General features: G+C 29.8%; 2 protein-coding genes across 3 annotated transcripts; one reads left to right on the top strand and one right to left on the bottom strand.

The window, feature by feature from the left end:
* Window positions 1-5,220: 5,220 nt before the first annotated feature.
* GGR (geranylgeranyl reductase) lies at window positions 5,221-7,379 on the bottom strand. 2 transcript variants are annotated; one of them, XM_068613413.2, is made up of 3 exons: window positions 7,210-7,379; window positions 6,468-6,844; window positions 5,221-5,945 (listed from the first exon to the last, which is right to left on the bottom strand). In XM_068613413.2, exons 2-3 carry the CDS (start codon window positions 6,831-6,833, stop codon window positions 5,280-5,282), a joined length of 1,032 nt encoding a protein of 343 aa, XP_068469514.1. In that variant the 5' UTR covers window positions 6,834-6,844; window positions 7,210-7,379; the 3' UTR covers window positions 5,221-5,279. The 2 variants fall into 2 exon arrangements, with proteins under 2 accessions (XP_068469514.1, XP_090154794.1); XM_090298668.1 differs by lacking the exon at window positions 7,210-7,379 and adding an exon at window positions 6,040-6,125 and having other exon boundaries at window positions 6,468-6,608.
* A 3,212-nt stretch (window positions 7,380-10,591) lies between these two features.
* Window positions 10,592-16,505, top strand: LOC137811613 (purple acid phosphatase 3). The gene is given in 7 exon segments (XM_068613412.2): window positions 10,592-10,817; window positions 13,300-13,456; window positions 13,532-13,639; window positions 13,973-14,100; window positions 14,285-14,413; window positions 16,038-16,105; window positions 16,185-16,505. Coding segments are annotated over 7 exon segments (972 nt in total). The 5' UTR covers window positions 10,592-10,649; the 3' UTR covers window positions 16,399-16,505.
* Window positions 16,506-27,552: the final 11,047 nt, after the last annotated feature.

Here is a 27,552-nt window from a genome sequence, read left to right as displayed (position 1 = left end):
TGGTATCTTCCGATCATTCAAAGAATTAAGTGTTTGTTTGCAAATCCAAATGATGCTAAAAACCTCAGATGACATGCAAATGAAAAAAATGTTATGGCATATATCGTCATCCAGCTGATTCTATGCAATGGAAGAAATTTGATGATGACTTTCCCAAATTTGGTAAAGAATCAAGAAATGTACAACTTGATTTAGCTACAAAATGGCATGAATATGTTTGGTAATTACAGTATGAACCACAGTTCATGAACTATTTTATTAGTTATTTACAACTTATTAGTCTGTCGAGTGAGAGTCGTGTGAACTAGCTTGCAGCAACCCCCTTTAGGTAGGTGGGGAACACTTGATAATACAACACATCCTCGACAGTGTACATGCTCATCTGTGTTATGTATGGGTTGATGTGCTCGTTAGGGTTAATGGATCTGTCATACTTATCTAGCGTGGGACTATTCCAATTGTTTGGGAGGGAAACCTCCATTATGTTTTTGGTGAAGGGATGTTGATGAAAGTTGCGCCCTAGGTGCTGGTTGACACGTTTGTTTGATTGTAGACGTGTCAAGAGCTGTTTGCTTCCATCATTCTCGAAGTTTCATGGAAGTTAGAGCATGTGGGCTCACGTTCCTCATGATAAACTGGGATTGCCCCACTATTGTCAAGCTTGTGCTTCATCTGACCATATATTGTACGAATAACTAGGCTAGTCCTCAAGCAATGTAGTCAAAATCGCGAGTAAACTCACGAACTCGCACGAGGTAGCGAGTCTGTAAGCCAAACCGAGGTGACTCGATCGACGAATAGACATCGGAGTGGATCGTCCCGTGGCGCCACACGACACGGTGCATCGTTGCATCGGAAGGCATTGTCGATCTGCATCGTAACCTAACGTGGCCATTTTAAGGCTTAGTGCGACCCAATGTGACCCAAAACCATATCTGCGAGTGAGTGAAGCAGGAAAGAGTAGAGTGAAAAGTGAAAGATACTGAAGAGTCACAAACCCCTAAAGAGAGAAAACAAGCACTTCTAAACTCACGTTCTCCACCAGCGTCGTTGTCGCGCTTAGGTTCTCCGCCACCGCTATCGCTCGCGGTCGCGTTCTCCATTGCTAACATTCACCATTGTTGCCGCTAGTGTTCGCCATCGCCACCGCTGTCACCAACATTCACCATCGCCACTGCTCGCGAATGCCATTGTCGTCGCTTGTGTTTGCCACAACAATTGCTCACATTCTTCTCTTCTTTTATTTTCCATCAAAGTCACAGTTCTCATTGTTTTCTTCTCCAAGACAGTGACAACTCAGAAGTTGAAACAATGTTTGTACCTTTTATAATGGCTTCAGATGGTGACAGTGCAAAAAAAAAGGAAGTATTAGGAAAGACCCTGCATGGAATCATTGTGTTTCTATTGATGGAAAATAAAGAAACGTGAAATGCACATATCCTAAGAAGGTTTTAACTGAAGGTATTTATAGATTAAAACATCATCTTGCAGACACTTTAAAGGATGTTGGAGCATGTCTTGCCATTCCCAAAGAGGTTAAAAAATTAATGTTGAGTATTGTTTCTATGTTGCAGCAAAATTTAATCAAGAAATTTATGTTCAAAGAAGACTTGGATAGTAATGTGGGTGATTCTGAAAGTTTTAGAAAAAGACCAACTCAAAAAGAGAGTAGGGGTGAGTCATTGATAAGTGTCTAATTTCAGTAATATTTCATATTAAAATATAGGCACTTATGAGGATTTATTGCTAATTTACATATAAAATAATCCCTAATTTATGAATTTATACCTTTTTACATTTTGTATGATCTTTATTTGAATAAGAGTATTTTATTCCCAAATTTGGTGTTAATTGCAGATTTTTAAGGAAGATTGGAGATTTGGATTAAAGATGAATGATTTGAGCTAAAAAGATAAAGATAGAAGGTCCCAGAATGGAAAAGATGCAAAGAAAGATTGAGCCTTTTCTATGTTTTATCATTTAGCCCATTAGCGCGACACAATAAACAACCTAACCCTAGAAAACTAGGATAAATATAGGACTAGAGGTTCAACCTTAGTGTGCCAGATTGATAAGAAAACACCATAGAGTGAATTGTAACCCAATTGGGAGAATGGAAGGTGATAGAAGTATGCGTGGCTAATTCTACCTTTGGGATTGGGAGTAATCTGCTCAAACTCTTATGTATTGAGGTGATATTTTATATATTAATATTCAGTTCTTGATTGATTATTGGTATTGTTGTTTTACTTTTAATTTTCCGTGACAAATTGAGAATCTTAAATCTGACCGGGAGGTATTTTTAGGGTTCGGACCTAAACAACAATACTTAACAGATTTGAGTGCTAGGAATAGACTTGAAATGTTAATTGCTATTAAACGTCTGAGCTTCGTGAGCTTCGTTCTAAGTTGTTCTTATAATTATACGAGGGATCGATAGTTAGGGAACATTCTTAAGGATTTTATATGCGAGGAATCGATATAAATGATTTTTATATGTTAACATGAGAGTGAGAGAGATGAAACCTAATCCCTATTTTTCCAATTGAAACAATTAATTCTTTGTCTGTTTTCTTATTGATCATCGCCAACACAACCACTCTCAATACATTTTTAATTATTTTGTTCTATATTTAGCGATTATTGTACTTGATAATTCACTGTTCCTTGTGGGATCGATATCCGTCCTTAGGGACAATTATTAAGGACGGATATCGATCCCACAAGGAACAGTGAATTATCAAGTACAATAATCGCTAAATATAGAACAAAACAATTAAAAGTGTATTGAGAGTGGTTGTGTTGGCGATGATCAATAAGAAAACAGACAAAGAATTAATTGTTTCAATTGGAAAAATAGGGATTAGGTTTCATCTCTCTCACTCTCATGTATTTTGATTAACATGTCAATATTAAGTTCTTTAATTGAAATTGATGCCCGTATAAAAATCATTTATATCGATTCCTTGCATATAAAATCCTTAAGAATGTTCCCTAACTATCGATCCCTCGCATAATTATAAGAACAACTTAGAACGAAGCTCACGAAGCTCAGACGTTTAATAGCAATTAACATTTCAAGTCTATTCCTAGCACTCAAATCTGTTAAGTATTGTTGTTTAGGTCCGAACCCTAAAAATACCTCCCGGTCAGATTTAAGATTCTCAATTTGTCACGGAAAAATAAAAGTAAAACAACAATACCAATAATCAATCAAGAACTGAATATTAATATATAAAATATCACCTCAATACACAAGAGTTTGAGCAGATTACTCCCAATCCCAAAGGGTAGAATTAGCCACGCATACTTCTATCACCTTCCATTCTCCCAATTGGGTTACAATTCAGTCTATGGTGTTTTCCTCTCAATCTGGCACACTAAGGTTGAGCCTCTAGCCCTCTATTTATCCTAGTTTTCTAGGGTTAGGTTGTTTATTGTGTCGCGCTAATGGGCTAAATGATAAAACATAAAAAAGGCCCAATCTTTCTTTGCATCTTTTCCATTCTGAGACCTTCTATCTTTATCTTTTTAGCTCAAATCATTCATCTTTAATTCAAATCTCCAATCTTCCTTAGAAATCTGTAATTAACACCAAATTTGGGAATAAAATACTCTTATTCAAATAAAGATCATAAAAAATGTAAAAAGGTATAAATTCATAAATTAGGGATTATTTTATATGTAAATTAGCAATAAATCCTCATAAGTGCCTATATTTTAATATGAAATATTACTGAAATTAGACACTTATCAGAATACTTGTTGAAAATTTGGTATTAGATAAGGGATTATGGAAAAATATTTTGAATTGTATGAGGGGTGTTCTTCCCCTAATTAAGGTGTTGCGCATGGTGGATTCAGATGAAAAACCATCCATGAGATTTATTTATGAAGAGATGGACCTTGCTAAAGAGAAGATACAAAGTCTCTTCAATGGAGTTTGTAAAAGGTAAATAACTAATTACCTTTCACTTTTATTTCATTTCTAATCTTTTTTAGAAATGTGAACTTTATTTTCTAGATTAATTTATTTACTTAGTTACACCCCCTTTGGAAAATCATTGATCAAATATGGGACAACCAATTGCATAGGTCATTACATGCTGCAAGCTATTATCTTAATCCCATATTGCATTATAATCCGAAATTTAATGTTGATTATGAGGTGAAACGGGGAATGTATGATTGTTTAGAAAGGATGGGAGGAGACATTGATGAGATAAGTAAGACTGATGCCCAAATTGAGAGTTTCAGGAGTAAATTTGGATTTTTTGGTTGTGAAATAGCTCAATGTGCACTCAAAACGAAAACTCCAGCACAACGTTGGGAATCATATGGTGATATGAACATCTGGAACTACAAAGATTTGCAGTTAGCGTATTGAATTTAACTTGAAGCTCATCCAGTTGTGAGCGCAATTGGAGTGCGTTTGAAAGGGTAAGCATTTAAATTTGTGAGTTCATTTTATAATTAGAGGCTAATATGATGTTATAATTATTTAGGTCCACATAAAAAAAAAGAAATTGTTTACACCAAAAGACCATGAATGATGTAGTCTTTGTGATGGCTAATTCAAGATTGATGAAGAAGAAGAATGTTAGGAAAACACAAGACTACAACATTGATAATCTTGCCTCTAATGATGAATGGACTGTGAAGTTAATGAAATAAATGATATTGAACCTATGGATGATTTGGTTGAAGTTGAAGAATTTGAACCTATGGATGATTTGGAGGTTCCTCCAATTGTTGAGGATGAAGAAGGTCGTGACATAGATAACATTAATGAAAATGAAGATCTTGTAGAAGAGGATGATGATTATCCTTCAATTAATATGAAGGATTTCCTTAGATAATTTAATTGTATTAAATATTTGTGAACTTAGTTGTTTTTTGTATGAACAATTTATGATTTATGATCCTATTTTCAATTGTGTTATGTATTGAATATTATTTTCCATATGTTAGTAACTCTTACGAGTTGAGTTACGATCTTTTATCTCCTTTCCAATCCTTATGAGTTTGGCAACATTGGTCTCAAGTATCATTAATAATTATTTGTAAGTTGTTTCCTGTGCAATCCTCATCCATTTTAATGGTCAAGACATCAAACCCAAATGAACGGGAAAGTTTAAAAGCTGAGATTGATTGAAGAGACTTGGAGTTCCGCGTTCAAAACCGTGTAAGTTCTCATGCAATGCAATGATCGATTCTCACTTAGTCAATCAATCAAAGAACTATAAATATATATATATAGAAATAACAAAAACCCATTATCACCGGGCATCGTCAAGAACATTGAAGCTTCTATCAAATGCATAATCCACAAAACTATAGAGAGGAAAGACTCGCTCCCCGTACTTCTCAAATCCATCTAATTCTTCCTTAGCCATTTCTCTGAGCTCTTCAGCTTTTTCTGTTGCCTTTTCTACTCCGTTAAGCTCTGTGTAACTCTTCCCCCTGTTTTTCCCGTCACCACCTCCCTCAGCTTTCAATCTCTCTTCCTGAATATCATCCACAACTGCATACAATACCCCAACAGCTCTCCCGTACCTCCTCAGTCTCTCTATCTCATCATCGTCAGCACCAGCCAACAATCCTCCACACACTGCAGAACACTCTCCCATTTCACCAAACTTTTTTACTTGTATAAATTCAACTGCATTGGGTCCTCCTTCAAGGTCCAGGAACTGCCCTGCAGCCATACCAGTGGAGCCTACAGAGCGAGCCATCTCGGCAATCACACGAAGGAGATTCGGCTCAGGCACAAGGTCAGAGGGAGTCTGTGAAACAATGTGACGAAATCCAAGGGGAAAGAGCGCATCACCAGCAAGAATTGCCATGTCAACACCATATATGGTATGGTTTGAAGGTTTCCCACGGCGTGAGGGGGAGTCATCCATGCAGGGAAGATCATCATGTATCAATGAAGCTGCATGAACCTGATTGCCATAGAAATATAAGATTAACAATATATGTTTCAAAATAATCAGGAACACATTCAATTTTGCCATTACTTTTTAGTGAAGTACATACCAACACTTCATAATATCCATTTTGTATCCCATCAGGAGTTCAAAACACGAATTCAGAGAATCTATTTTGTTCAAGAACGATGCAAACTGCAAATAAAGGTATTGTTGAATTAACGGTTCATCTAAAGGTAGATAGGTACTCTATGATGCAAATACAGCTAGCAAAAGATGGAATCCAAAACACTTATTTACATGAATAATAACACGGCACTCCTACAACTCATCATGCAACTAATGTTATTCTAAAATCAAATGAAAAAGTGAGGAAATTAGGATCAGGTATATTTGACTGACAAAACTCTACTATAATAAAAACAAAAACGTGACAATGATAAACCAATGTCGCTCAAATGCCTCAGGTCATTACATCAAGATAATAAAAACTCAACAGAATCAAGACAAAATGATAGGGTGCAAAAAGAATATAACCATTTCAAGGGCACAGGCAGTAGGGAAGGCGGCAAGGCGACTGCCCCCAAAGAGTTCACATGCAGAGATGCACATAACAGGTGGGGCTCGCTTGACACCTTTGGCAAGGACTGAATACCTCATAGCTTCATATATCTGAGGAGGAAACTGAACTGGAATGGCTTCGTCGAGCTTCTGATTGATCTGCACCATTAGGGAAGCCCAATATGTCCTCAAATCAAAATCAGAAGCTTTTGATCGAATGGAAACCGTAGAAGGAGAAGAAGCAGCAGCGGAGCAGCGAATTGGAAACTCCAAGTTTACAGGCTTTGGTAGGTGGCAGGTGTGAGAAGTGCCCAATGTTGTTGTAATTGCGAAAGGAGCCATCCCTGACCACTCTATATGAAAAAAAAAGGAAACGATCAAAACATGTTATCAATGTTATCTCTAGTAACCTTAATATCCATTCAAACCAAAGATACCCATTTCATCAAACAAACGGTGGACGCAAAACTTTTACAAACAACAGAAAGCATTGGTTCATCTAATTACAGAAAGAACAACAAACAAACCCAGAAAAGCACAGTAATTGACCTGAAAAATAACTCAAACTCAAATAACAAAGTCCCTATAATCAACAATTTTCAATTTGAACCTCATAGAATCAATCATCTTCCAGGTCAATCATTTCTATGTTAAGCCAAATAGTCAAACACCCATCTTTCACAGTACAGTAAATTAGAGAAAAGAAAGAAAAAATTACCAGATACTGAATCAGGGAGAACGCAATAGAAGAGAAAAGTGAAAAGCAGATCCAGCAAAGGAGGAGAGAGTTGAGTTGAATTGAGGCAATGGGATGTGAGTGATATGATAAGGTGTGGGAGTCAATGGGTAGTGCGATTAGGTATGGTAAGGTGTTGGCGAGTTTCTATTGGTTCACTGCTTTTTATTATCAAATTTATATAGTATTTTTTATTAATATTTGTATAAATTTACTTCATGTTATTTTTTTTCCTATAAAATTCTTAAACTATTTTTCATTTTCTTTCAATTTTTTAAAAGATGGAATCCAAAACACTTATTAAATATAATTAATTTATTAACTGATTTAATTGTGAGGAAATTCATTAATAATAAAAATTGGAAATTTACTTTCATATTTTGAATTTTATATAATTAAATTTCTACCATTAAAATTTAATTTATTATCATTAAAATAATAAAGAGATGCATATACTAATTAAATCTAAAAATTATTTAATAAAAATATTAATTTTATGCGTATATTTACAAATTATTCAATATAAATATTACTTTTTCGTTTAAGTAAAATTTATGTATTGAACTTAGTGATTTAAAATTTAGGTTATAGTATTAATTAATGATTTAATTTAATATTATAAACCTTCTCGATAAAACAGATAAAACTCTTATTATCTCAATAATTACAATTGTTTTCAAAACCAAACCACCAATTAGTACTTTCTAGTTGATTGATCCCTATAAATCTAACTTTTGGAATATAGCAACAATTGTTACTATTATATTTTTTAAATTAATGAATAATACAACATAAATAATTTAAATGAATATTAAATATATTGATAACAAAAATATTATTACTTGTAATCATAACAATAATATGACATTAAATTTAAACTTTGAAGAAGAACAATTAAAAAAATAATAATAAAGTAGTTAAATTATGATAAATTTAGCCATACCTACTTCAAGATATTCCAATCTAACATTAAAAATTGATATATTAACATTATTTCATCAACAAACTTGTAAATATAACATACAATCTAATAATTATCAAAACTAAAAATTAGAACTTTAAATTAATAAGGTGTGATGCTTTAACATTGTTTAATATATAAGCGAACAAAAATATAATCACCATCAGTAAAAATACTATAAAGTTTATCTTAATTACTAATACCACCAACCACCACAAACAACTATTACCACTTGAAAATGAAAAAAAATACACCACACTTTTTATCATAACAAGAGAGTATTATTGAAATTAAAAAAAAATAAAATAAAGAAAAAAATATGAAAATGCAGTAAGAATTTGCCACAAATTGTATTTTTTTTATATCTTAAATTAGTTCGATCAACTTGTAATAACTAACTTATTAATTTACTTAAAATCTTGAATTAATTTTTATAAAAATTTTATTTTTTAGTTAAATTGATACTTAAAATAACAACTTTTTCTTCAATTTTTTATTTCAATATCTAGATTTAACTCTACTCAATTTAATTCGTTAAATTTATCATGACAAATAGAAAAACTCAACCCATGAAAATGGTACCCAACTCAATGTGTGAATACCGACGAGGAGGGTATCTCTCTTGCTATCATTAGGCAAAGATGGAATCGTTCGTCAAGATAAAAACCAATGCTACTTTTTTTGGTGAAGAAAATATAATGGATTGACCATACCATGCATAAATAATACTTTATCCATTAATAATGCAATCATTTACGTTAATGGAACATTCCAAGTAATTAATTCAGTGTTAAAACGCCTTTTAATCCGAAAAAAAATACAAACCAATCAAACTAAAAAATTTACGTATTTAACAAACAACACTTTCATATTATTAATTGTTAACATTTTTAAATTTTTTAAATAATTTTAAGTGAAGCATAAACTTACATTTTTATACCTTCCTTCTAACCACAACATTTTCATTTTTCTTCAGATTTTTCTTCAGCCGCAGTATTAGAGAGAACAATTTCATCAATTGAACGTGAGTAGAGAGAGTTAATGAGAAGACAAAATTTGTTGTATTCAACGTTCCTTAGTGCAAAAATATTTCTTTAAGTTTTATACTCCATTCTTACAACTTGCTGATTTTTTTCTAGTTTTGTGACTTTTGCTGATTTTTTTCTGGTTTTGTGATTTCCGGAAGAATATAAAATATTATTTTCGCTTCAACTAATAATAAAAATAAACATATTTATTTGATTTAGTATTTTAATTAAAAAAAATTATGGGATCATTATTAAGTTATATTTTTATGACATAAATGAGTTAAAATAACTTAATACTTTCCTTAGTATTTAAAAATAAATAACATCAAACAAATTTTTAAAATAAAAAAATAATTAATTTAAATATGACATTTTACTAATTTAATTTTTATAGAATTTTATTTGAGATATTTTAAGTCTTTAATTTTTTTATTTACATATTTTTTTATTAGAAGGAAGTTAATATAGATTCGTTTTATTAATTTTAATCTATACTGTTGTAGATAGGTATTGTTAGAAATAAAAAAAAATGAAAAAACGGTATGGATGAAGTGTAGGAGGATCAGACACTCCTCTTAAATAGCGTGTCCGTGTTGGACACATGTATCCCTCGTATGACACTCGTAGGACATGTATCGGTGAAGTTGTCCAATTCAAAAAAAATTTGTTGGATTTCTGACAATTGTAGCATAATTCTAATACAATTTAAAAAAGAAAAAAATACATTAATTTTTTAAAAAACTCAAACTTATTGTATAAATGTTTAGTATGATTATAAAAATAAAGAACAAATCCTTTTGAACCAGCCATGAAAACATATTTCTGCTAAAATAAACTAAAATATACTTATTTATATAAATCTTTATTGCCAATTTATATAATTATATAATATATAAATATGTGTTTTCGTATCTAATTTTAGAAATTATACGTATTTCATGGTTGTATCAATATCTGTTTTATATCTGTGTTTTGTTGGTGTTAATATGATGTTACTATCTGTAAGAAGTGAATTGATTTCATCTAATGCATTATGTTTATTTCTACCAATAATTGTGCTAGCGTGCTTTGCTGAATTATTTTCTGTTAACGATATAAAATAATGGTCTTTCAAAAATTATGATGGACCTATACATGACCCATGCACATGCTACACTGTCTTATTTTGCATTAACAAAAATTTATTTATTAATTATTGTTATTTGAAAAATACTATCTAGGTAGCTTTTTGTCATCTAGTAAATAAATTTATATTAGTAATCTTTACTTTTATTTTATAAAAAATTATTTGACAACTAATTATAATAAATAATAATTAATTTAAAAATATTATATTGTTGTGCTATTATAAAAAGATTGGGAAGATATCATATATAAAATGAAGGTTCTGAAAGCCGTAATTCAAAATGTTGTGATATTCTCTGACCTAAACCATGAGTTTTCTTGTTTTCATTGGTAGCGTAGCACTGTGTTTGGTTGTTTCCTCGGCACTGCTTCAGCGGTTTGAAGAAGCAGCTAAAGCAGATGGGTCACTTAGCTTCTTGGTCATTGGAGATTGGGGAAGAAAAGGAGCTTACAACCAATCTGAAGTTGCGTTTCAGGTAATCACGTTTTCACGCCAAACAATGCTCATCATCACAAACAATCATACTCATTTTCCTCTGCAAAGTATTTTCATTGTTAGGGATTGTTTTAACAATTTTCTCCTTAATTATAACTTAAACTTTAACTTAAACTCGTTTTATTTTTCTTCACAACTTTCTTCATGTTATCAGTGATCACAACATTTATTACTACTCCATCTTTTCAAATGGAGTTTACACCGAGACAAGTCCAATAATTTTGCATGCTTAATCTTGGTAACTAGTTAAAGTGAATTTAAAACCTCTATCTAGGTATGGGAAATTGCTATATATACAGCATGTAATAATGTAAATTATATTTCTTTTGATTCTTTTTAATAATTTAATCATATTTTAATTTAAAAAAAAAAATTAATACATAATATAAAAATTTGATTGAGGATACATAATTTTAAACCATAATGATATTTTTTTCCCTTAATAGAGAGGAGAAAAACAGCCAATGAATTTAATTTTCTTGAAATACAAAGTGGCTAGTACAGAGTAACTCTTTCTGAAATCGTTTGATATATGAAATAAAAAATATCAATTTATAATTATGATACGGTATAATATAATTTTAAAATTAATATATTTTAATAAAAGGTATTTTTTTCTTTAATTATAATTTGGTATAGGATTCTCAATTTGTTTATCTATTAAGTAATAATCCTGAGGGTCCGAAAAGAAAATTGATAACATATATAAGAATGATGCAGCATGATGAAGGCCTAGTTTAGTTGTTATTTGGACAGAAACATCTAGGTCTGAATTATCACATGAATATTATTTTATTACTTCTTATTTGGATGGAAACATCTAGGTCTGTCTTATCTAATCAATATTATTTTATTAATCTGTTTAAAGTGAGTTTATTAGTTAATTAGATGGTAATAGGCTAAATGGTTACGTTTCCTACTGTGGATATATCCTCATTATTGTTATCATAAAGTTTGTCACTAATATTATATTATAAATTGTGTGATGATTGTTATGATATAATGATGAACTATTGTTATCACAAATATTTATCACGAATTCAGTTTTGAAATGAAATGTTTAGAGATGACATGTTTTTGTTGTAAAATCTATCAGAAATATATATTTATTCACATTTGTTATAAATTTTAACTTTCTCATCACAATTTTTTTCACTATTTATGACAAATATTTTGTTGTCACCAATTACTTTAAAAAATAATTGTATTTAATTTTTTTTAATATTTGTATAAGTTTTTAAAAAGTCAAAAAATACATTAGTGAATTTAAACAGATAAATATAATAATAAATACATAATTTCAAAATATTAATTCAAATACAATAGTAATATATAAATTTACGCAATAATATCATTATAATTATATTATTTAAATTTTCTTAAGAAAAGAACTTATTATAAATTTGAAAGTCATTTTGAACGACTCGAGGCACAATTTGATATGATTAAGTTTGATATAAGTTAAGGTATAGACTTATGAGCAACTTATTTTCATTCCTAAGCCTGGTAGCATGGGGGTAAATACAATCATATTTAAATTATTTTAACAAATTATATTAATTGTCTTATAAATGCGTCGAAATAAATAGTTAAATGATAAAAATTCATTTAAAATATTTTGAATAAATATTTAAAAATAATAGAATAAAGAACAGTACACTATTATCATCCAATCACAAAAAATCGATATACACACATATTTAATTAAGTTTTTTTTTTTAATTCTTATGCTAATTTTCTTAAAAGTTACATTAAAATAATTTCTGAATGATTGATGGCATAAATTTGTACATCATACCAATTAAACTCATCTATAAATAATTTTTGTAACTAATTTTTCTTAAACTTTAATACGCTTTTTTACTAATTTGACCGATTTTCTGAGCGATCAATTTTAAGAATTGTTTGGACCAACAATTCAAATCAATTCTCTATGCGATTTCTTTCGGCACCCCAATAATTTTTTCGTACACCCCACATTTTTGAAAATATCAAAACTATCCATTTTGAATTCTACCATAAATTCAGAATGTAAATATTGTATAAATTTTATAATCTAAAATATAAAATTTGTATTTTAAATTATACAATCCAAAATACATTATATTTTATATTATTATAAAATCTAAAATACAAATATTTTTTATTGAAGATTTTGAAATTTGTATTTTATATTATAGAATTTAAAATAAAAAAATTAATTTTCAGATTTTATAATTCAGATTTCTGAATTTCACGTTCCCGTAAAAAAGAAAACGTTCAATTGAAAATGTAAAAACAGATAATTTGGATATTTTGTTAAGTAGGGAGATGTATAGGAAGAAACACATGGAGTTACAGGAAGAGTTTCCAATTATGTATCTGAAAAAGAGCAAATAATGGTCATTTTCTGATGTTTCTTCTTGCTCAGTTCAACAATTACTCTGGAAACTAAGATGAATTTCAGTGTTTTTTTTTTCTAGATGGGAGTTGTTGGAGAGCAATTGAAGATCGATTTTGTGATTTCCACTGGAGACAATTTTTTTGACAGTGGGTTGAGAGGCATAGATGATCCAGCCTTTGACGAGTCATTCACCAAAATCTACACTTCTTCTAGCTTGCAGAAGCAATGGTACAGTGGTAAGACTTGAATTTCTTAAACCTAAATTTGAATGAACAGTGTAGTTTTTTAGTTTAATATTTAGATTGTTGTAGTTTTGGGGAACCACGACTATAGGGGCGATGTTGAGGCACAGCTTAGTCCTGTCCTCACAAATCATCACAAGAGATGGCTTTGCCTCAGATCTTTTATTGTCAATGCAGGTCAAATCAAACTTCTTTTCTTTTATTTTACTTTATTTCAATTCCTTTAATTATTCATTTTAAATTTTATTCTGTCTTGCACGTAAAATTGTAAGTTTTCACTTCATGTTTTAATCCTTACCATCACTTGTCTAATTTTATTTGAAACCATTATTACAAGAAAATTATTAAATAAAAAATAATTAAAATACACTAAATTTGTTTAAGAGCAAAAAGTAAAATAGTAGTAAAGTTGAAACAGATAGAAGAATGAAATAAGTGAGCTTAAAATATTAAATTAAACTATAAAACGAACATTGACATGCTTTGTGTTGCATTAATTATTGGTTTCAGAAGTTGCAGAGTTATTCTTCGTAGACACCACTCCATTTGTGGACAAATACTTCACGGAACCTGGGGACCATGTTTATGATTGGAGAGGCATAGGACCTCGCAAAACATATATTTCCAACCTCCTCAAGGTTTTACCCACTCATCATTTCTCAATCAAAACGAATCTTGGAAAAAGAAATAGAACACCCAAATATCTTTTCTTTATATTATTAATTAATTGATAATGCGAAAATAAAAAAAAATAAAAAATATGTAAATTCATACAAACAAAAGCTCCTAGGAATCATTGGTGTGTATGCTGAATTTAAATAGGAGGTGGATTTGGCTTTACAAGAATCAAATGCAAAGTGGAAAATTGTGGTGGGTCACCATACAATTAGAAGTGCCGGTCTACATGGTGACACAGATGAACTTGTAAAGCAGCTTCTCCCAATTCTCCAGGTAATTTTCAATTTTTATATTTTAAATAAAATATATAAGTTGGTTTCCTTTTATAATAATCATTTTAAAGTTTTTTTCAATTATCTAATACTATAAAAATTTAAATTTTCTACGTAACTTTTTTTCCCTTCTACAAAAGATATCAAATGTATCCTATTATTATATTTAAGTCCGTTAGTTCAGGTGAACTCATTACCTTTAGTAGTAACGGTTCAGAGATTATATATGGTTATATCCACCTAGTCCATGAACTTTTCAAACAAAAGTACATGTGAGATTTTCTATATGTATTTTTTTATGAGTAAAATAAATAAATAAACAAAATAAATCACTCAAATCCGTATAAATATCAACTGCATTCACTAATTAAAAGAAAGACTCAATAACCTTGTCAGAATCCGTCAACACAAAATTAATGAAAGCGTCTAAACATAACACAACCACCAAACTTTCAAACACATCCAAAATCTAACATAGACTTTAAATCAACATCAAACACGTCAACGGATCAAGACACCAATCAGACAAAAAAACAAGTAGAAGCAAAATAAAAAGTAATCCAAGATCAAATCTTAAATTAAGCCAAAAAAATATTTCAGAATGATTAATCCTACCGTCGTCCAAATCATTGTAAATTCACTTTATCAGTTGTCAGATCTCAACACTAACAATGATCCGAGCATTCTAGAAAAGAACTGAAATCTTCATCAGGCATTGTTACGAGTACCACCTTTAATGCTAAAAGCCACATTATTAATCATTTTGGGAGGTTCACGTAAACTTCTTCTAAGAGAAGTGACCTTTTAACGAATTAGTCAACGTATCTTGTTCATTTTTATGTTGTGGTTTATCCTCATGATCTTCAAGACCTTCCTTTTCCACCCTATCACCCCAACACTAGAAACAGCCTCAAAATCTGTCACTTTTGAAGATAATTAGAGTTTTATCTTTGTCACTTTTCCCCTAGTCAAAGATAATATTCCCAACAATGAAACCAAGATTAGGAAAACTTAAGTTTTGAACATGGCTCTCAGAAACCACTTGTGTAGACTCGTGATCATTCTGGAAGAACGTTAGCAAGATTCTCCTCCAATTTGAAGGTTTTCCAAAGACGTTGTTGGAAAGGTTTTTTTTTTATTTTTATTAACAAAAATAATTTCTTTTATCAACATCAAAAAAATTGTAGTATTTAAGAAATGTTTTAATTCGTATGTAAGTAAACAGAATAATTCATCTAATCTATATAACAAATTCTACCTTCAATCATAATATTTTCTCAATAAGATCCAACAATCTATATCCAAACATAATGTAAGTTAATCTAATACAAATCTCAGCAGATGCACTCTTTTCTATCCTATAGAAGGAAAGTTGCGCATCATTTTTGACCTCCTCATAGTTCTTGTACTGCATCACTTTCCTAGAGCTATTATTTAAAAACCCTCCACTTTATACTCTCGTTAAGCACTCACCATACATGAGACGGAATCATTGATATATTCACATGCTCTGAGAATCCTTGCAACTGTTTAAGTTCTAACTATTGCATATTTCACATCATGAGTAAATATCGTAGGTTAAATTACTAGCTTCAACGAACTGTTATGTGTCTATTGTTTCTCAGGCAAACAACATTGATCTTTTCATAAATGGACACGATCACTGCCTATAACACATAAGCAGTATTGACAGGTTTGTTAATTTCTAGTCACATACTGTGTAGTGAAGTTTATTTTAACTACATATACTAAACATATATACATGATTTCAGTGCAATACAATTTTTTACCAGCGGTGGAGGGTCTAAGGCGTGGAAGGGAGTTGTGAACTGGAGGAACCCAGAAGAAATGAAGTTCTACTACGATGGTCAAGGATTCATGTCTGTTCAGGTCACTGAAACTGAAATTGACATAGTATTCTATGATGTCCTCGGCCATGTTCTATACAAATGGAACACGTCCAAACAGCTTCACCGAGCTTGGTGAACAAGTTCATTATGAAACAAGAAAACAAAAACCTTGAGAACAAGAAAATCAAAATACTGAGAACAAGAAAAAACATGATAGAAATAAACCATTGAGTTCAATCACTGTTTATGTGGTTTGGCTTCATATTTCAGACGATGCATTTGACTAAAATCTGTTCCATAATATTTGTTTAGCGTGCGTGCTGTTTGGCAACTTTTGTGATTAAGATAATTAAACAGATAATGTTCGATGAGATTTTATGTACATGATCTGCGTATGAAATCAGAGTTAAAATATAAAAAAAACCAAATATTTTTTACATTTTTATTTAATATCAAAATTTTAAAATAATTACTTTAAAAGTATATTAATATTATTTTTTATTGATTAATATTTTAAATTTTTTACTCTGGCAATGATATGAAACAGTTTACTAACACCTATTCTTACCTGGTTTTAATTGCCTCTAGCCACTTATATGCTTCTGAATTGCTAAATCTAATTATGTGAATGATTAATAACTATTTTATTATGATCATTATGATCGTGTGAAAATGTTAATCCTAATTTATTTAAATGTGTTTCAATTCAATCTGCTTTGAGTTAAAATGAGTTCAATAAACCCCATTTAATAATCTCTATACCACATGCCTTTAAAATGATATACATATTAGGTAAATTTCCGTAGTAATATGAAAAATAAAAGAAAAAAAATATCGTCAGAAGAAAATAGTTATTTTTCCATTCAAATTGCATGGAAGCCATAATGTAAATTATGGATTTTTTGTTGCTAGGTTGGGTACATGTAGAAGAGCTCGATAACATATAATAGATAATTAGTGAGAGTATAAAATACGAGAGGAGTTAATCGTGTCATATAACTATATATAAATGAAGAACATAAACGTATGTACCGATGCATTACGCGTATTTTTCAAGAAGTTTTAAATATTTCTACGACCTTGGTTAATAAATGAAAAAATATGTTTTTTTTTTGTTTTAATTGTTAAATGTAATTAATTTTTTTATTTAATACCTTCAATATGTATAAGAGATTAATAAAAGCTTGATGTTAGAGGTTATAACATATTCATTTGATGAAAATGTTACATATTTATTCTTACATTTTGAAATTGAATATAATGAACAAAAACTAATTAAAACTATGTAGTGCAAATTAGGGGGAAACATGTACCGAAAGTAACTTTGGTGGTACTTTTATAATAGTTTGCTGAATTCTACATCTTTGGTAGGGATTGTTGAGTCATCTTTTCTTGTTTCTCAGAAAGATCTCTCATAATTAGTGAGAAAGAATAATTATTTTTCTAAGATAAACCAATAATGCTTGTTAGTTAAAATTTAATGAAATATAAGGCAAGAAAAAATACTTAATGTATTTTTTTTGATTTTTTAATACCAATCTAACATTGGAATTGATAATAATTTAAACGTGTTTAAAAATATAAAAAAATAAACATTTATATTATTGGCTAAAAGTTGACACTAGCAAGTAAAAACTAACATCAATTAGTCAATATATGTCTTATGTAACAAATTTTGTAATCATAGAAGATAATAGATGGTGTCTAATCTTAAAAGAAGTAGTGGAAGTTCAATCGGATGACAAAGTTGGATATACATAAGACGCCTGTAGAGATAAATAAGCTAAGAACAAGTATAAATCTCATGAATGTGGTTTGGTGAAGCCTAAATTATAAAAGGTAAAGTATAAGCTACAATAAAATCATGAAGTAGAAATTAATTTTTAGAAATCAAAATAATTAATTGTAATAATATATGAATTAGAGACCATTTTATAAACTAAAAAAAAAATTGATTTCTAAATTAGTTTCTATTATTGTTAAATAGTTTATAAATTGGTATCTAATTAGCAATCAATGTTTTAACTATCAATTATTTGGTAGCAAAAACATTGGTTGCTAATTAGATACCAATTTATAAACTATTTAACAATAATAGAAACTAATTTAGAAACCATTTTTTTTAGTTTCTAAAATGGCTCTAATTTAGTTACTATTACAACTAATTATTTTGGTCTCTAAATATTGGTTTCTATTTCATGATTTTTTTGTAATGATATACGAGGAAGGCACCAAGTTAATCTAATACACAACAAGATGGTACAAAACACTCCCAGGCACCAAGTTAATCTAATACACAACAAGATGGTACAAAACACTCCCAGGCACCAAGTTAATCTAATACACAACAAGATGGTACAAAACACAAGAATGTTTGTAAAATAAGAGACTTTTGCAAAGGAGTTATTTAGGTACTAGTACTGATATGTTTGTAATACAAGAGTTGTTTTTATGCTCATATTGATCAAACTCAAATGTAGGTGGATATGTTATGTGTATGCTTGGTTTAAGTTATGTATAAGCAATGAGACTGGTTAGGTGTAGGAGCTTTTAGGATATGTAATAATGTTATGTATAAGGGTTAGAGTATTCCTAAAATATTTCCATTATATTAATTTTTTACTTGTTAATAAAAAAAAGGATAATGTATTAATATCGATTATTGAAGACCGACTCTTAATAGTGTCAATTAAGCTAACTTTAGAATTTAAAATAGTTTGATAAAACCTTAATAGCTAATTATATATCAATTTAAAAACTGTTTATTAATAACATAAAGTATTTTAAATACTAATAATTTTTTTAGTCTTTAAAATAATATCTAATTTAGTTTAATAGTAACTAATTATTTTTTTTTCTAAAATTATTTTATTTCACTGAAAATTTTCACATCTTATACTTATCCTTTGTGCTTCTATATCTTTTTAATCATCGTATAGAAATGGTAAAAAATGAATATTCTTTCAAATCCTTGATTATTTATCAAAATCCTTAATTATATAGCTGATACTTGAGTTAACAAACTAAAAAAAAAAAATGTAGAAACCCTCAAAAGATTTAAGCTCTCTACAAAGGGTTAAATTCCTCAACAACAAAAACATAAACTCAAAACAAGCATAAAACCATCAACAATAAGCATATAGGCTTATCTATTGAACAACCTATCTTCACCTAATACAAAAAAGAAGATAAGGTCGAAGCTAAAAGTCATAAACCTAAATTTAATGTAGCTTCTCTTTGCAAAATTGCAACCCCAATTGGAGCGCAACTAGGCAGAATTTAGTCCCCTTACATGATTGTTAGTAATTTACTCCTAACATATAATATTATATTTAAGTATAATAGATAATTTAGTACCTTTCAATTTAGTTCTTAACTTGTAATTTAAAAGTAGAACCAAACTATTTAATTGAAGAAAGAACAGATCCAAGAACCCTAAAAGAAATAAATTTTAACCAGTTTTTTTTTTAAGTTTTTGATTAATTTTTGGATTATTAATTTTGAATTAGTTCGGTTTTAAATAACCTATCACAAACCCCACTTGTTGGAGTCCTTTTCTTGTTATGTATAATTAGCTAGTTAGATGAGGACACAAAGCTACTTAATTATAAGGTTTTAAAATAAGAATTTGACCTTTTTTGAGTCATTATTGATAACTGCAAACAATAACTATAGTCTTTCTATACTTATTTGAACGAGAATCAAGAGTTAGAATGTCTTGTTTTTGACTTCCAAGGGAAAGTTTCAAAGCCTCTTATCATGTTTCTCTAAACGAAACAAGGTTTGATATGAAACACAATTATAGCCAGAAACGAGGTGTAGATTATCATTTAATTATTTTCCCTGCATGACTAACTTTCTATAAGCATATATTGAATAAAAAAAATCATGCATCAAGATAATTTCTTTCACTCTAAATAAAAAGGAACAAAAATATTAGAAAATATAAGTTATCCAAACTTCCTTTCATTGTACAATTATATACATTTGGCAAATAATTGCTTCCATGAAATATAACAACTTTTAATAATATATATATGATTTCTAAATGTTACTAAAAGGATATTTAATATTCTTTATTTATTAATTTTTCTATTAATCTTATATTTAATGTAGATGTTATTGATGTAATAAATATAAGTTTTTACTTTGGTTTTTAAACTGATATAAATTTGAGAAATATACCAACACATTTACAATATACCAAGTAGAAAATACCACCAAAAAATACAAACATCTACAACATATAAATAAAAAATATCATAATTAAATAGTTATTACAAAACAAAATGGAAAAATATTTATATTAAAAAATATTTTTTAAATTCTAACTTAAAAGTATTTATTTATCGAAAACTATATTTATATTTATAATATGTACATAACTACTTATATGCATTATGGTCTATATACTAAAATATCAATATTTTTATTATTCTTTTGGATATATATATATATATATACCTACTTATATTTATGTTTATAATAACTATTTATTAACGTGGATTATCTTTTCCAATCTATTATAAATTATTTTATAATTCATGGCTACTTTATTGGATTTCAATTGACTCTTGTAATATAATTTCTTTTATTTTCACAAATTTTACAAGGTATTAGTAGCGGTACATAAATCTAACATATGTATAAAATGCTAACCTTTATTGCTATACAAAATTTCTAATCTAAATTTAAATTTTTGATATTAAATAAAATATTTAAAATGCATATGTTAATCATATTAAAAATTGAACTCAATTTGAAAAAAAAAAAATCATCTAAATTCTTTCGCGTGTCTTGCGCCGTTGAATCACAGAAGCGACAACAACAGTGTGCTCATTGGCAGTGTCCGTAAGCACTAGCGCTGCGTCATGGGAGGTAATACGAAAATGGCGGTGGCACTGTGTCGCGGAAGGAAAGCACAAAGATGAAGTGCACGGGGATGCATGTGCGCCATGTTTGGTGGCCAACGGTGTTGGGTACTATGTAGCACAGACAGTGACACGGATACTGACGACACGAACACAGACACAAAGATACGTAAAATCTCTAAAATGTAGGACATGGAGATACGGATCTATATATTATATAATTATAAATTATATAAATTAATAATAAAGATTTATGTGTATAAATATGTTTTAGATTATTTCTTGGAACATAAAGATGTTTTTCATAACTGATTCATAAGAATTTGTTTCTTATTTTTATAATCACAATAATAATTTATATAATAAAGTTTGAATTTTTAAAAAATTAATATTTTTTTTAAAAAATTGTACAATTATCATAAATCTAACAAATACTTTTTGAATTGAACCCTTCACAGATACGTATCTTACAATTACGAGTGTCGGTGTCCGATCCGACATGTCATTTTATTTATAGGAGTGTCATAAACGGTGCTTGGTGGTCAACACTACTCGACGTTCCCACTATTGCTTCTTCTTTTCTTGCGCTTCTACAAAGCTTTTCTCCTACAAATTTTTATCGATTTGTGTAAAGGAAAAATATCTTCTGTAAAATTATTTATAAATCTGACACTATATTTTCATCTATAACTGTGATGTTTGCCCTAGTGTGCATGTATATAAAAAAGATACTGAAAAAAGTTATATACACTTCCATGATCTTTCACCCAATGGAAATTATTTGAGTCTCAATCAAAAGACCCTTTAATATTTAATACACAGCAAAAATGAAAATCCCTTTTATCGTTGAATTTGTTGATGATTTTCTGTAATATTTTATTAAATAGGCCGATATTACGTAACACCTTATTGCACAAGTTATTCTAAATTAATTTAGTCTTTGCTTCTTATGATAAGACAGCAATTTAGTTTACTAATATATTTGAAGCCCTGTCTGATAAAAGGTTTTAAAATTGCCACCCTTAGCCTGCACCTAATTAATCTGTGTGGCTCCTGATAAAATTGTAGTCAACTTCGTTTTATTATGATTGGTTACACTAATTAATTAAAGAGATAAGTTAATAAATGAGATTTTTTTAAATAAACTAATAATTTATTCTCTTTAGGAGATTCACTTGTTTAAGAATTATTGTACATATTTTAAAAAAAACACGAGTTTTAAATAATAGTAATACCAGTAACCAATATGACTAGCAATGGAAGAACCAATGTCTGACGCATACACAAGAAAGAATTGAATTATATTTATGAACATTTTCTGCATTTTGTTAATAAAAAAAAACGCTTAACAACAAGACGAAGAGTTATGAAAACTTATTACTAAAAATGCTCAATCCAATAGAAGAAAATAGTGTTTTAGTAATGATAAAAAAATTATAAATGTAGGTGAACATTAATTTGATGCATTATGTGAGTTAGATATTGACTAGAATTGAAAAAGTTGAACATATAAAAAAATACTTATTATAAATTTATTGTTTTAAGATTTTAGGTTGGAGGTGGTTTCATAGTCTCTAATATGGGTTGGTTCATGGTTCATTGGTATGTAATCTTCCCAGTGTATCGTCTATCAAAATAATTCAAAAGTGATATCAGAGTCAATAGTTTATCTCGGTAAACGATTTTGGCGAGTACAATATTGTGTGTGCCTTTATTAAAAGTCATTTTTGTAGAGGTTTCAGAAAAGTGTGTCTAATTGTGATAAACGACGATAAGTAAGGGTTACCAACTCAAGGGAGAATGTATCAATGTGGAAGGAACTCACACTTGAAGGGGGAGTTTGTTAGGAATTGAAGAGGTGAATTATGTGGAAGGGACTCACATTTTATGAACGAATTACTAGGGATCCAAATGTGAGTTTGAGTACCACATCAAGTAAAAATGAGAAAGTTGAATAACATTATAAGGAAGAAGACCTAAAAAGTCACTGCCGGAAGGTTTTGTGTTGGAAGTGATGTTAAAATCTCTTATATGGGTTGACTCATCATGACTAATTAGTGTTAAATCTCCCCATTGTATCCCCTTAAAAGAACTCAATAATTACTATATTTTTAAAGAATTCTTTTGTGTCAGTTAAAGAATTGATATAGATACAAATGATATACAAAAATCTAAAGTTTCTAGGTCAATTAAAAAATTCACATAGTAAGTCATACTTTCTATGTTGGTTATGAAAATAATCAACATAGAAAGTTGGATTTAAAAATTTCGTTTTCGTTAGTCATTTTTCTCCTTGCATAGTTTAGAAATCAAGCATATCACAATTGTGTTAGGCAAAGTTATGGTCATGAGTAAAATGATGATCTAGTAGTGACATTCTCGCGATGGTAGTCTCATGGTGACGATCTTGTTGTGGTGAGTGCTAGAGTTATGGTGTCAAAGTGGTGAGTGGCGGTCTTGTGTTGGTGAGTATGGTCGAAGCAAAATTTCATGATAGGGTCTCACTGAGATTCTCGTGATGGCAGTCTCATAGTGACAATCTCATTGTGGTGAATGGTAGAGTTGTGATGTCATGGTGGTGAGTGGTAGTCTCACGATGGTGAGTGTGGTCGAAGGAAAAATTTCATGATAGGGTCTCACTGTGGCAATCTCATGGTCGTGGAGAAGGAAAAAGATGGTGAAGAACAATAACTTGTAGAAAAGGAGCCTAAGAAAGTAGAAGAATCATGAAAAGGAAAACACAAGGTAGGAGAAAAATCACAATGGTTAGCAAAGTTCTCTTTTCCACTCCTAGGTCGAGTTTTCTCTCTATAAAGTGGAGTATCCTCAATTTGTAAAACTCACCCTTGAATACTTAATGAAAATCTTTGTGAGTTCATATTTAAGAGTCTCAAGAGTTATCTTCTCTTGTTTTGGTTCTTATGTTGAAAATATTTCTCAGGTGACGAATCTCCATACATTTATCTTTTGATTCTTTATTGAATGTGACATGTTCTTACTCCATTATGATCCATTTTTACTTTCAATTCCTTTGTTGTTCTTTTTTTACATTGAAAATGATGAATTTCGAATTGGTTCTCACCATGGTTTCTCATGCTTCCTCCATTGATGCTTCTAAAACCATGGAGTTTTACTTATCTACATCTCCTCGAGTTTATCAAGATTATTTCCGCCTTCTAAGATTTACATCAAGTGACCATCATAGCTAGAAGATCAACCCATTATAAGGAGGTGTTCATCACATTCAAAGTGTTCTTCAAGAATGGGTATGAAACCCATTTTTATTTGGATGTGATTCTTGGCTATTTCTTGTTTTATTCCTTTGGCCGAACCATATTCTAATTTTTTAGAACATGTTTCTTTGTTTGGTTCATACATTACGCCATTAGTCAAACCATTGTTTCCATATCTTGTGAATTGTCCAAAAACAATTTGTAGAAAAATTAATATGATGTTGATGCTTGGTTAATTTTGGGTATCTTGATTTGTTCTTTGAGTCCTTGTTTTGTTCTTGAAATTTTTTAAAGTTTTAAAAAGTTCTAAATCCCTTTTGAAAGATTGCCTAAGATTAAAAATGTTTTTGGGAAGATTTGGGACTCATGAACATTAAGATGCAAGTGTTGTACTTTCTCTTTTGGTTGTTCATTTGGTAATTGTTTTAAAGAATAGAAAACTAAAACAAAATCATTCCTAGTTCATACTAATCTAGATTGGCTAGACATATACAAGACTTAAAGGCCAGGAAAATTTCAAAGAAATCAAAAGAAAAAAGTTGCAAAAGTTAGAAGAAAAAACATATCTTGAAAACTGGGTAGTCGTATGATTCGTTTGTCCAAATTTCTTGAATCAATTTGCTAATTGAACTCCATTTGGGATTGTCAATTTGTTTAAATCATTTTGTATGAGTTTTGTCTCCATTAATGTGTATATTTTAGGTACCTTTCATTAGAACATTTAGAATAAATCTTATGCGCACAATTTTTGCTTAGATTTTGCATTTTCAAATTTTAGGTTTTTCTTCCCAATTTTTGAGTAAATTGTCATATAATATGGCGTAATCTTTTGGTACCTTTTCTTGATTAACTTTTTAAGTTTGTCTTCCTTGTTTTCTTTCAACCTTTTTTTGAACATTTTTAGAATTTAAGGGTTTTAAGTGCATTTAGATTTGTTTCCTATTTTCACTTGAGAAAAAATATTTCTTGATTTGAACTTGAGAGCAATTTTTTAGAACTCTGAACTTTCTTTCAATGAATTGAGTGCAACCCAACCTTGTCCAGATTTTCATACATCTTTAGAGAAAAATCTACACACTTACAAATTGATTATGACATTTTCTACTAACCATTACACTAGTTTTGTTGTTGTTTTGTGTAGATTTTTACTTGATTTCACTACAAGAAAAATTCGATTTACTTCTTGTGTCCATTGGAGAGTACATAGGCGTCTAACATGTGACTTCTCCTAGAGTCATTATTACCTTTTCCTAGATTCAAGGAACTACCTATGTGCACACCCTAATTTCAAGGGATTATCATGTACTAATAATGTTTACGAGAGTTTACTCTATAATTAGTAAAGTTAACTCAATTTTGGTTGTCTTTTCCACTCATAGGCTAAGCTTCCTATATATAAAAGGGAGTCTCCTCCATTTATAAAACCCATCCTTGAATATTGAATGAAAATATCTTTGTTAGTTCATATTTAAGAGTCTTAAGAGTTCACTTTCTTGTTTTGGTTCTTATTGTAAGAAGCTTTCTCAAGTGGTGAATCTCCATGCATTTATCCTTTGATTCTTCGTTGAAGGTGACATGTTCTTACTCCATTCTCTAGTTTTAATACATTTTTACTTTTATTTCCTTTCTTGTTCTTGTGTTTACATTGAAATGATGAACTAATGTTGAATTAGTTCTCTCCATGGTTTCTCATGCTTCCGCCATTGATTATTCTAAAACAATGGAGTTTCACTTCTCTACATCTCCTTGACTTGATAAAGATCCTTCCAAACTTTTAAAGGTTTAGATTAGGTTGAAAATTTGGATGTTTGGCCTTTGGAAGAAGGTAGTAAATGGTATGATTACTCAAGAATGATAAGTGATGCGTGTATTTAGTGTTGCTTAAAGAAGATATGTGCAATTAGTTTTATATGACACTTAAAACATGGTTAGATGATAGTTGAAGAAGAACTTTTGTTTGTCTTCCAACGACTCCAAAAAGGATTTTCAACGACTCTTCTCAACTCTATATAAAAAGGGTTCTTTTTGAAGAAGAAAGGTTAATGGCAATGGCAACAACAACAATATCTACGAACAACTTCTTGTTCTCTTTAGAAATCCTTAAGCTTTCAATTTGTGAGAAATATAATTGTTGTGTTCATAGAAGAGTGTGTTCAATCTTGTGTTCTCTCTAGGACGCTAATTCTCTTTTAGTGAGTGAAACATGTCACATTTAGATCACAACATTTGTATAAAAAAAGTGGTTTAACTAGGAGTAGTTGTATTCCAAAGAATATTCATGCTTAGTCATGAGTGGTTGTGTTCCAAATAATACTCATGCTTAGTTAGAAGTGGCTACATTACTCGTGCTTAGTTTGGAATGGTTGCATTTTAAAGAATACTTGTACTTAGCCAGGAATATACGTTCTAAACAATACTCATATTTAGCCAAGAATGGTTATTTTCAAAGAATAAATGTAGTTTAGCCAGAAGTGTTTGAGTTCAAATAATACTTGCCTTGTACTTTGCAACGTTAGTCTACATTAGTGGAATCTTTGATGTGTTGATCAAGAATTAGACGTAGTCTGGATTATCAGACAAATCAATATAAAAATACCTCATGTAAATCTTTTCAACCCTTATCTTCCTTGCATTACATGTTATTATTTTGTAACTAATTTAGGAGAGATTTGTGAAAACAAAATTTGTTAGCTTGAAATTGTGTTTGATAACTCTTCATCATATGCAATCTTTTAGAAAACTTGTTTGATAATGCGTTTGTCTAGCATTAAACTTCGCATGTTCGTGTGTATCAAGTGAAGCTTTGTAAAAAGTTTTTAAAAATTTTAAATACATAAAATTAAACCCTCATTCTTATGTATTTGACATATTTTCATAACCTCTCTGATAATAGTGAGATGCTTGAGTAACACTACGTACAATAGGATGTAATATAGGACCAGTCCCAACCTTTCTCGTGCGACCCTCTTCTCTTACTTTTTAGTCAAGATCTTCAAATTTTCCTTTTGAGTGGTATAAACATGAAAATTCTTCAACTTTTCTAGATTCACATGCACTAGGTCAATGTTGTAGGGAGCATGGTTCGCCATGTTGTGTTCCATATCAAATCTTAAGGATTTTAAATTGATGACAAAATGCATCCTAGCAATGTTAATGTATGTGAAGGCGTGATGCATCGCTACAAAT

Source organism: Phaseolus vulgaris, chromosome 2, assembly GCF_051622355.1.
Source record: "Phaseolus vulgaris cultivar YP4 chromosome 2, ASM5162235v1, whole genome shotgun sequence".
Taxonomy (NCBI): domain Eukaryota; kingdom Viridiplantae; phylum Streptophyta; class Magnoliopsida; order Fabales; family Fabaceae; genus Phaseolus; species Phaseolus vulgaris.
This window is presented reverse-complemented; position numbering and strand designations above follow the sequence as displayed.

Bases quoted from the DNA above. Each gene is read 5' to 3' on its own strand.
- GGR (XM_068613413.2), bottom strand. From the start codon at position 6,833: ATGGCTCCTTTCGCAATTACAACAACATTGGGCACTTCTCACACCTGC. The intron at 5,946-6,467 runs GTTATATTCTTT...TATGGCAATCAG, and splicing joins CTGCCTGTGCCCTTGAAATG to GTTCATGCAGCTTCATTGAT.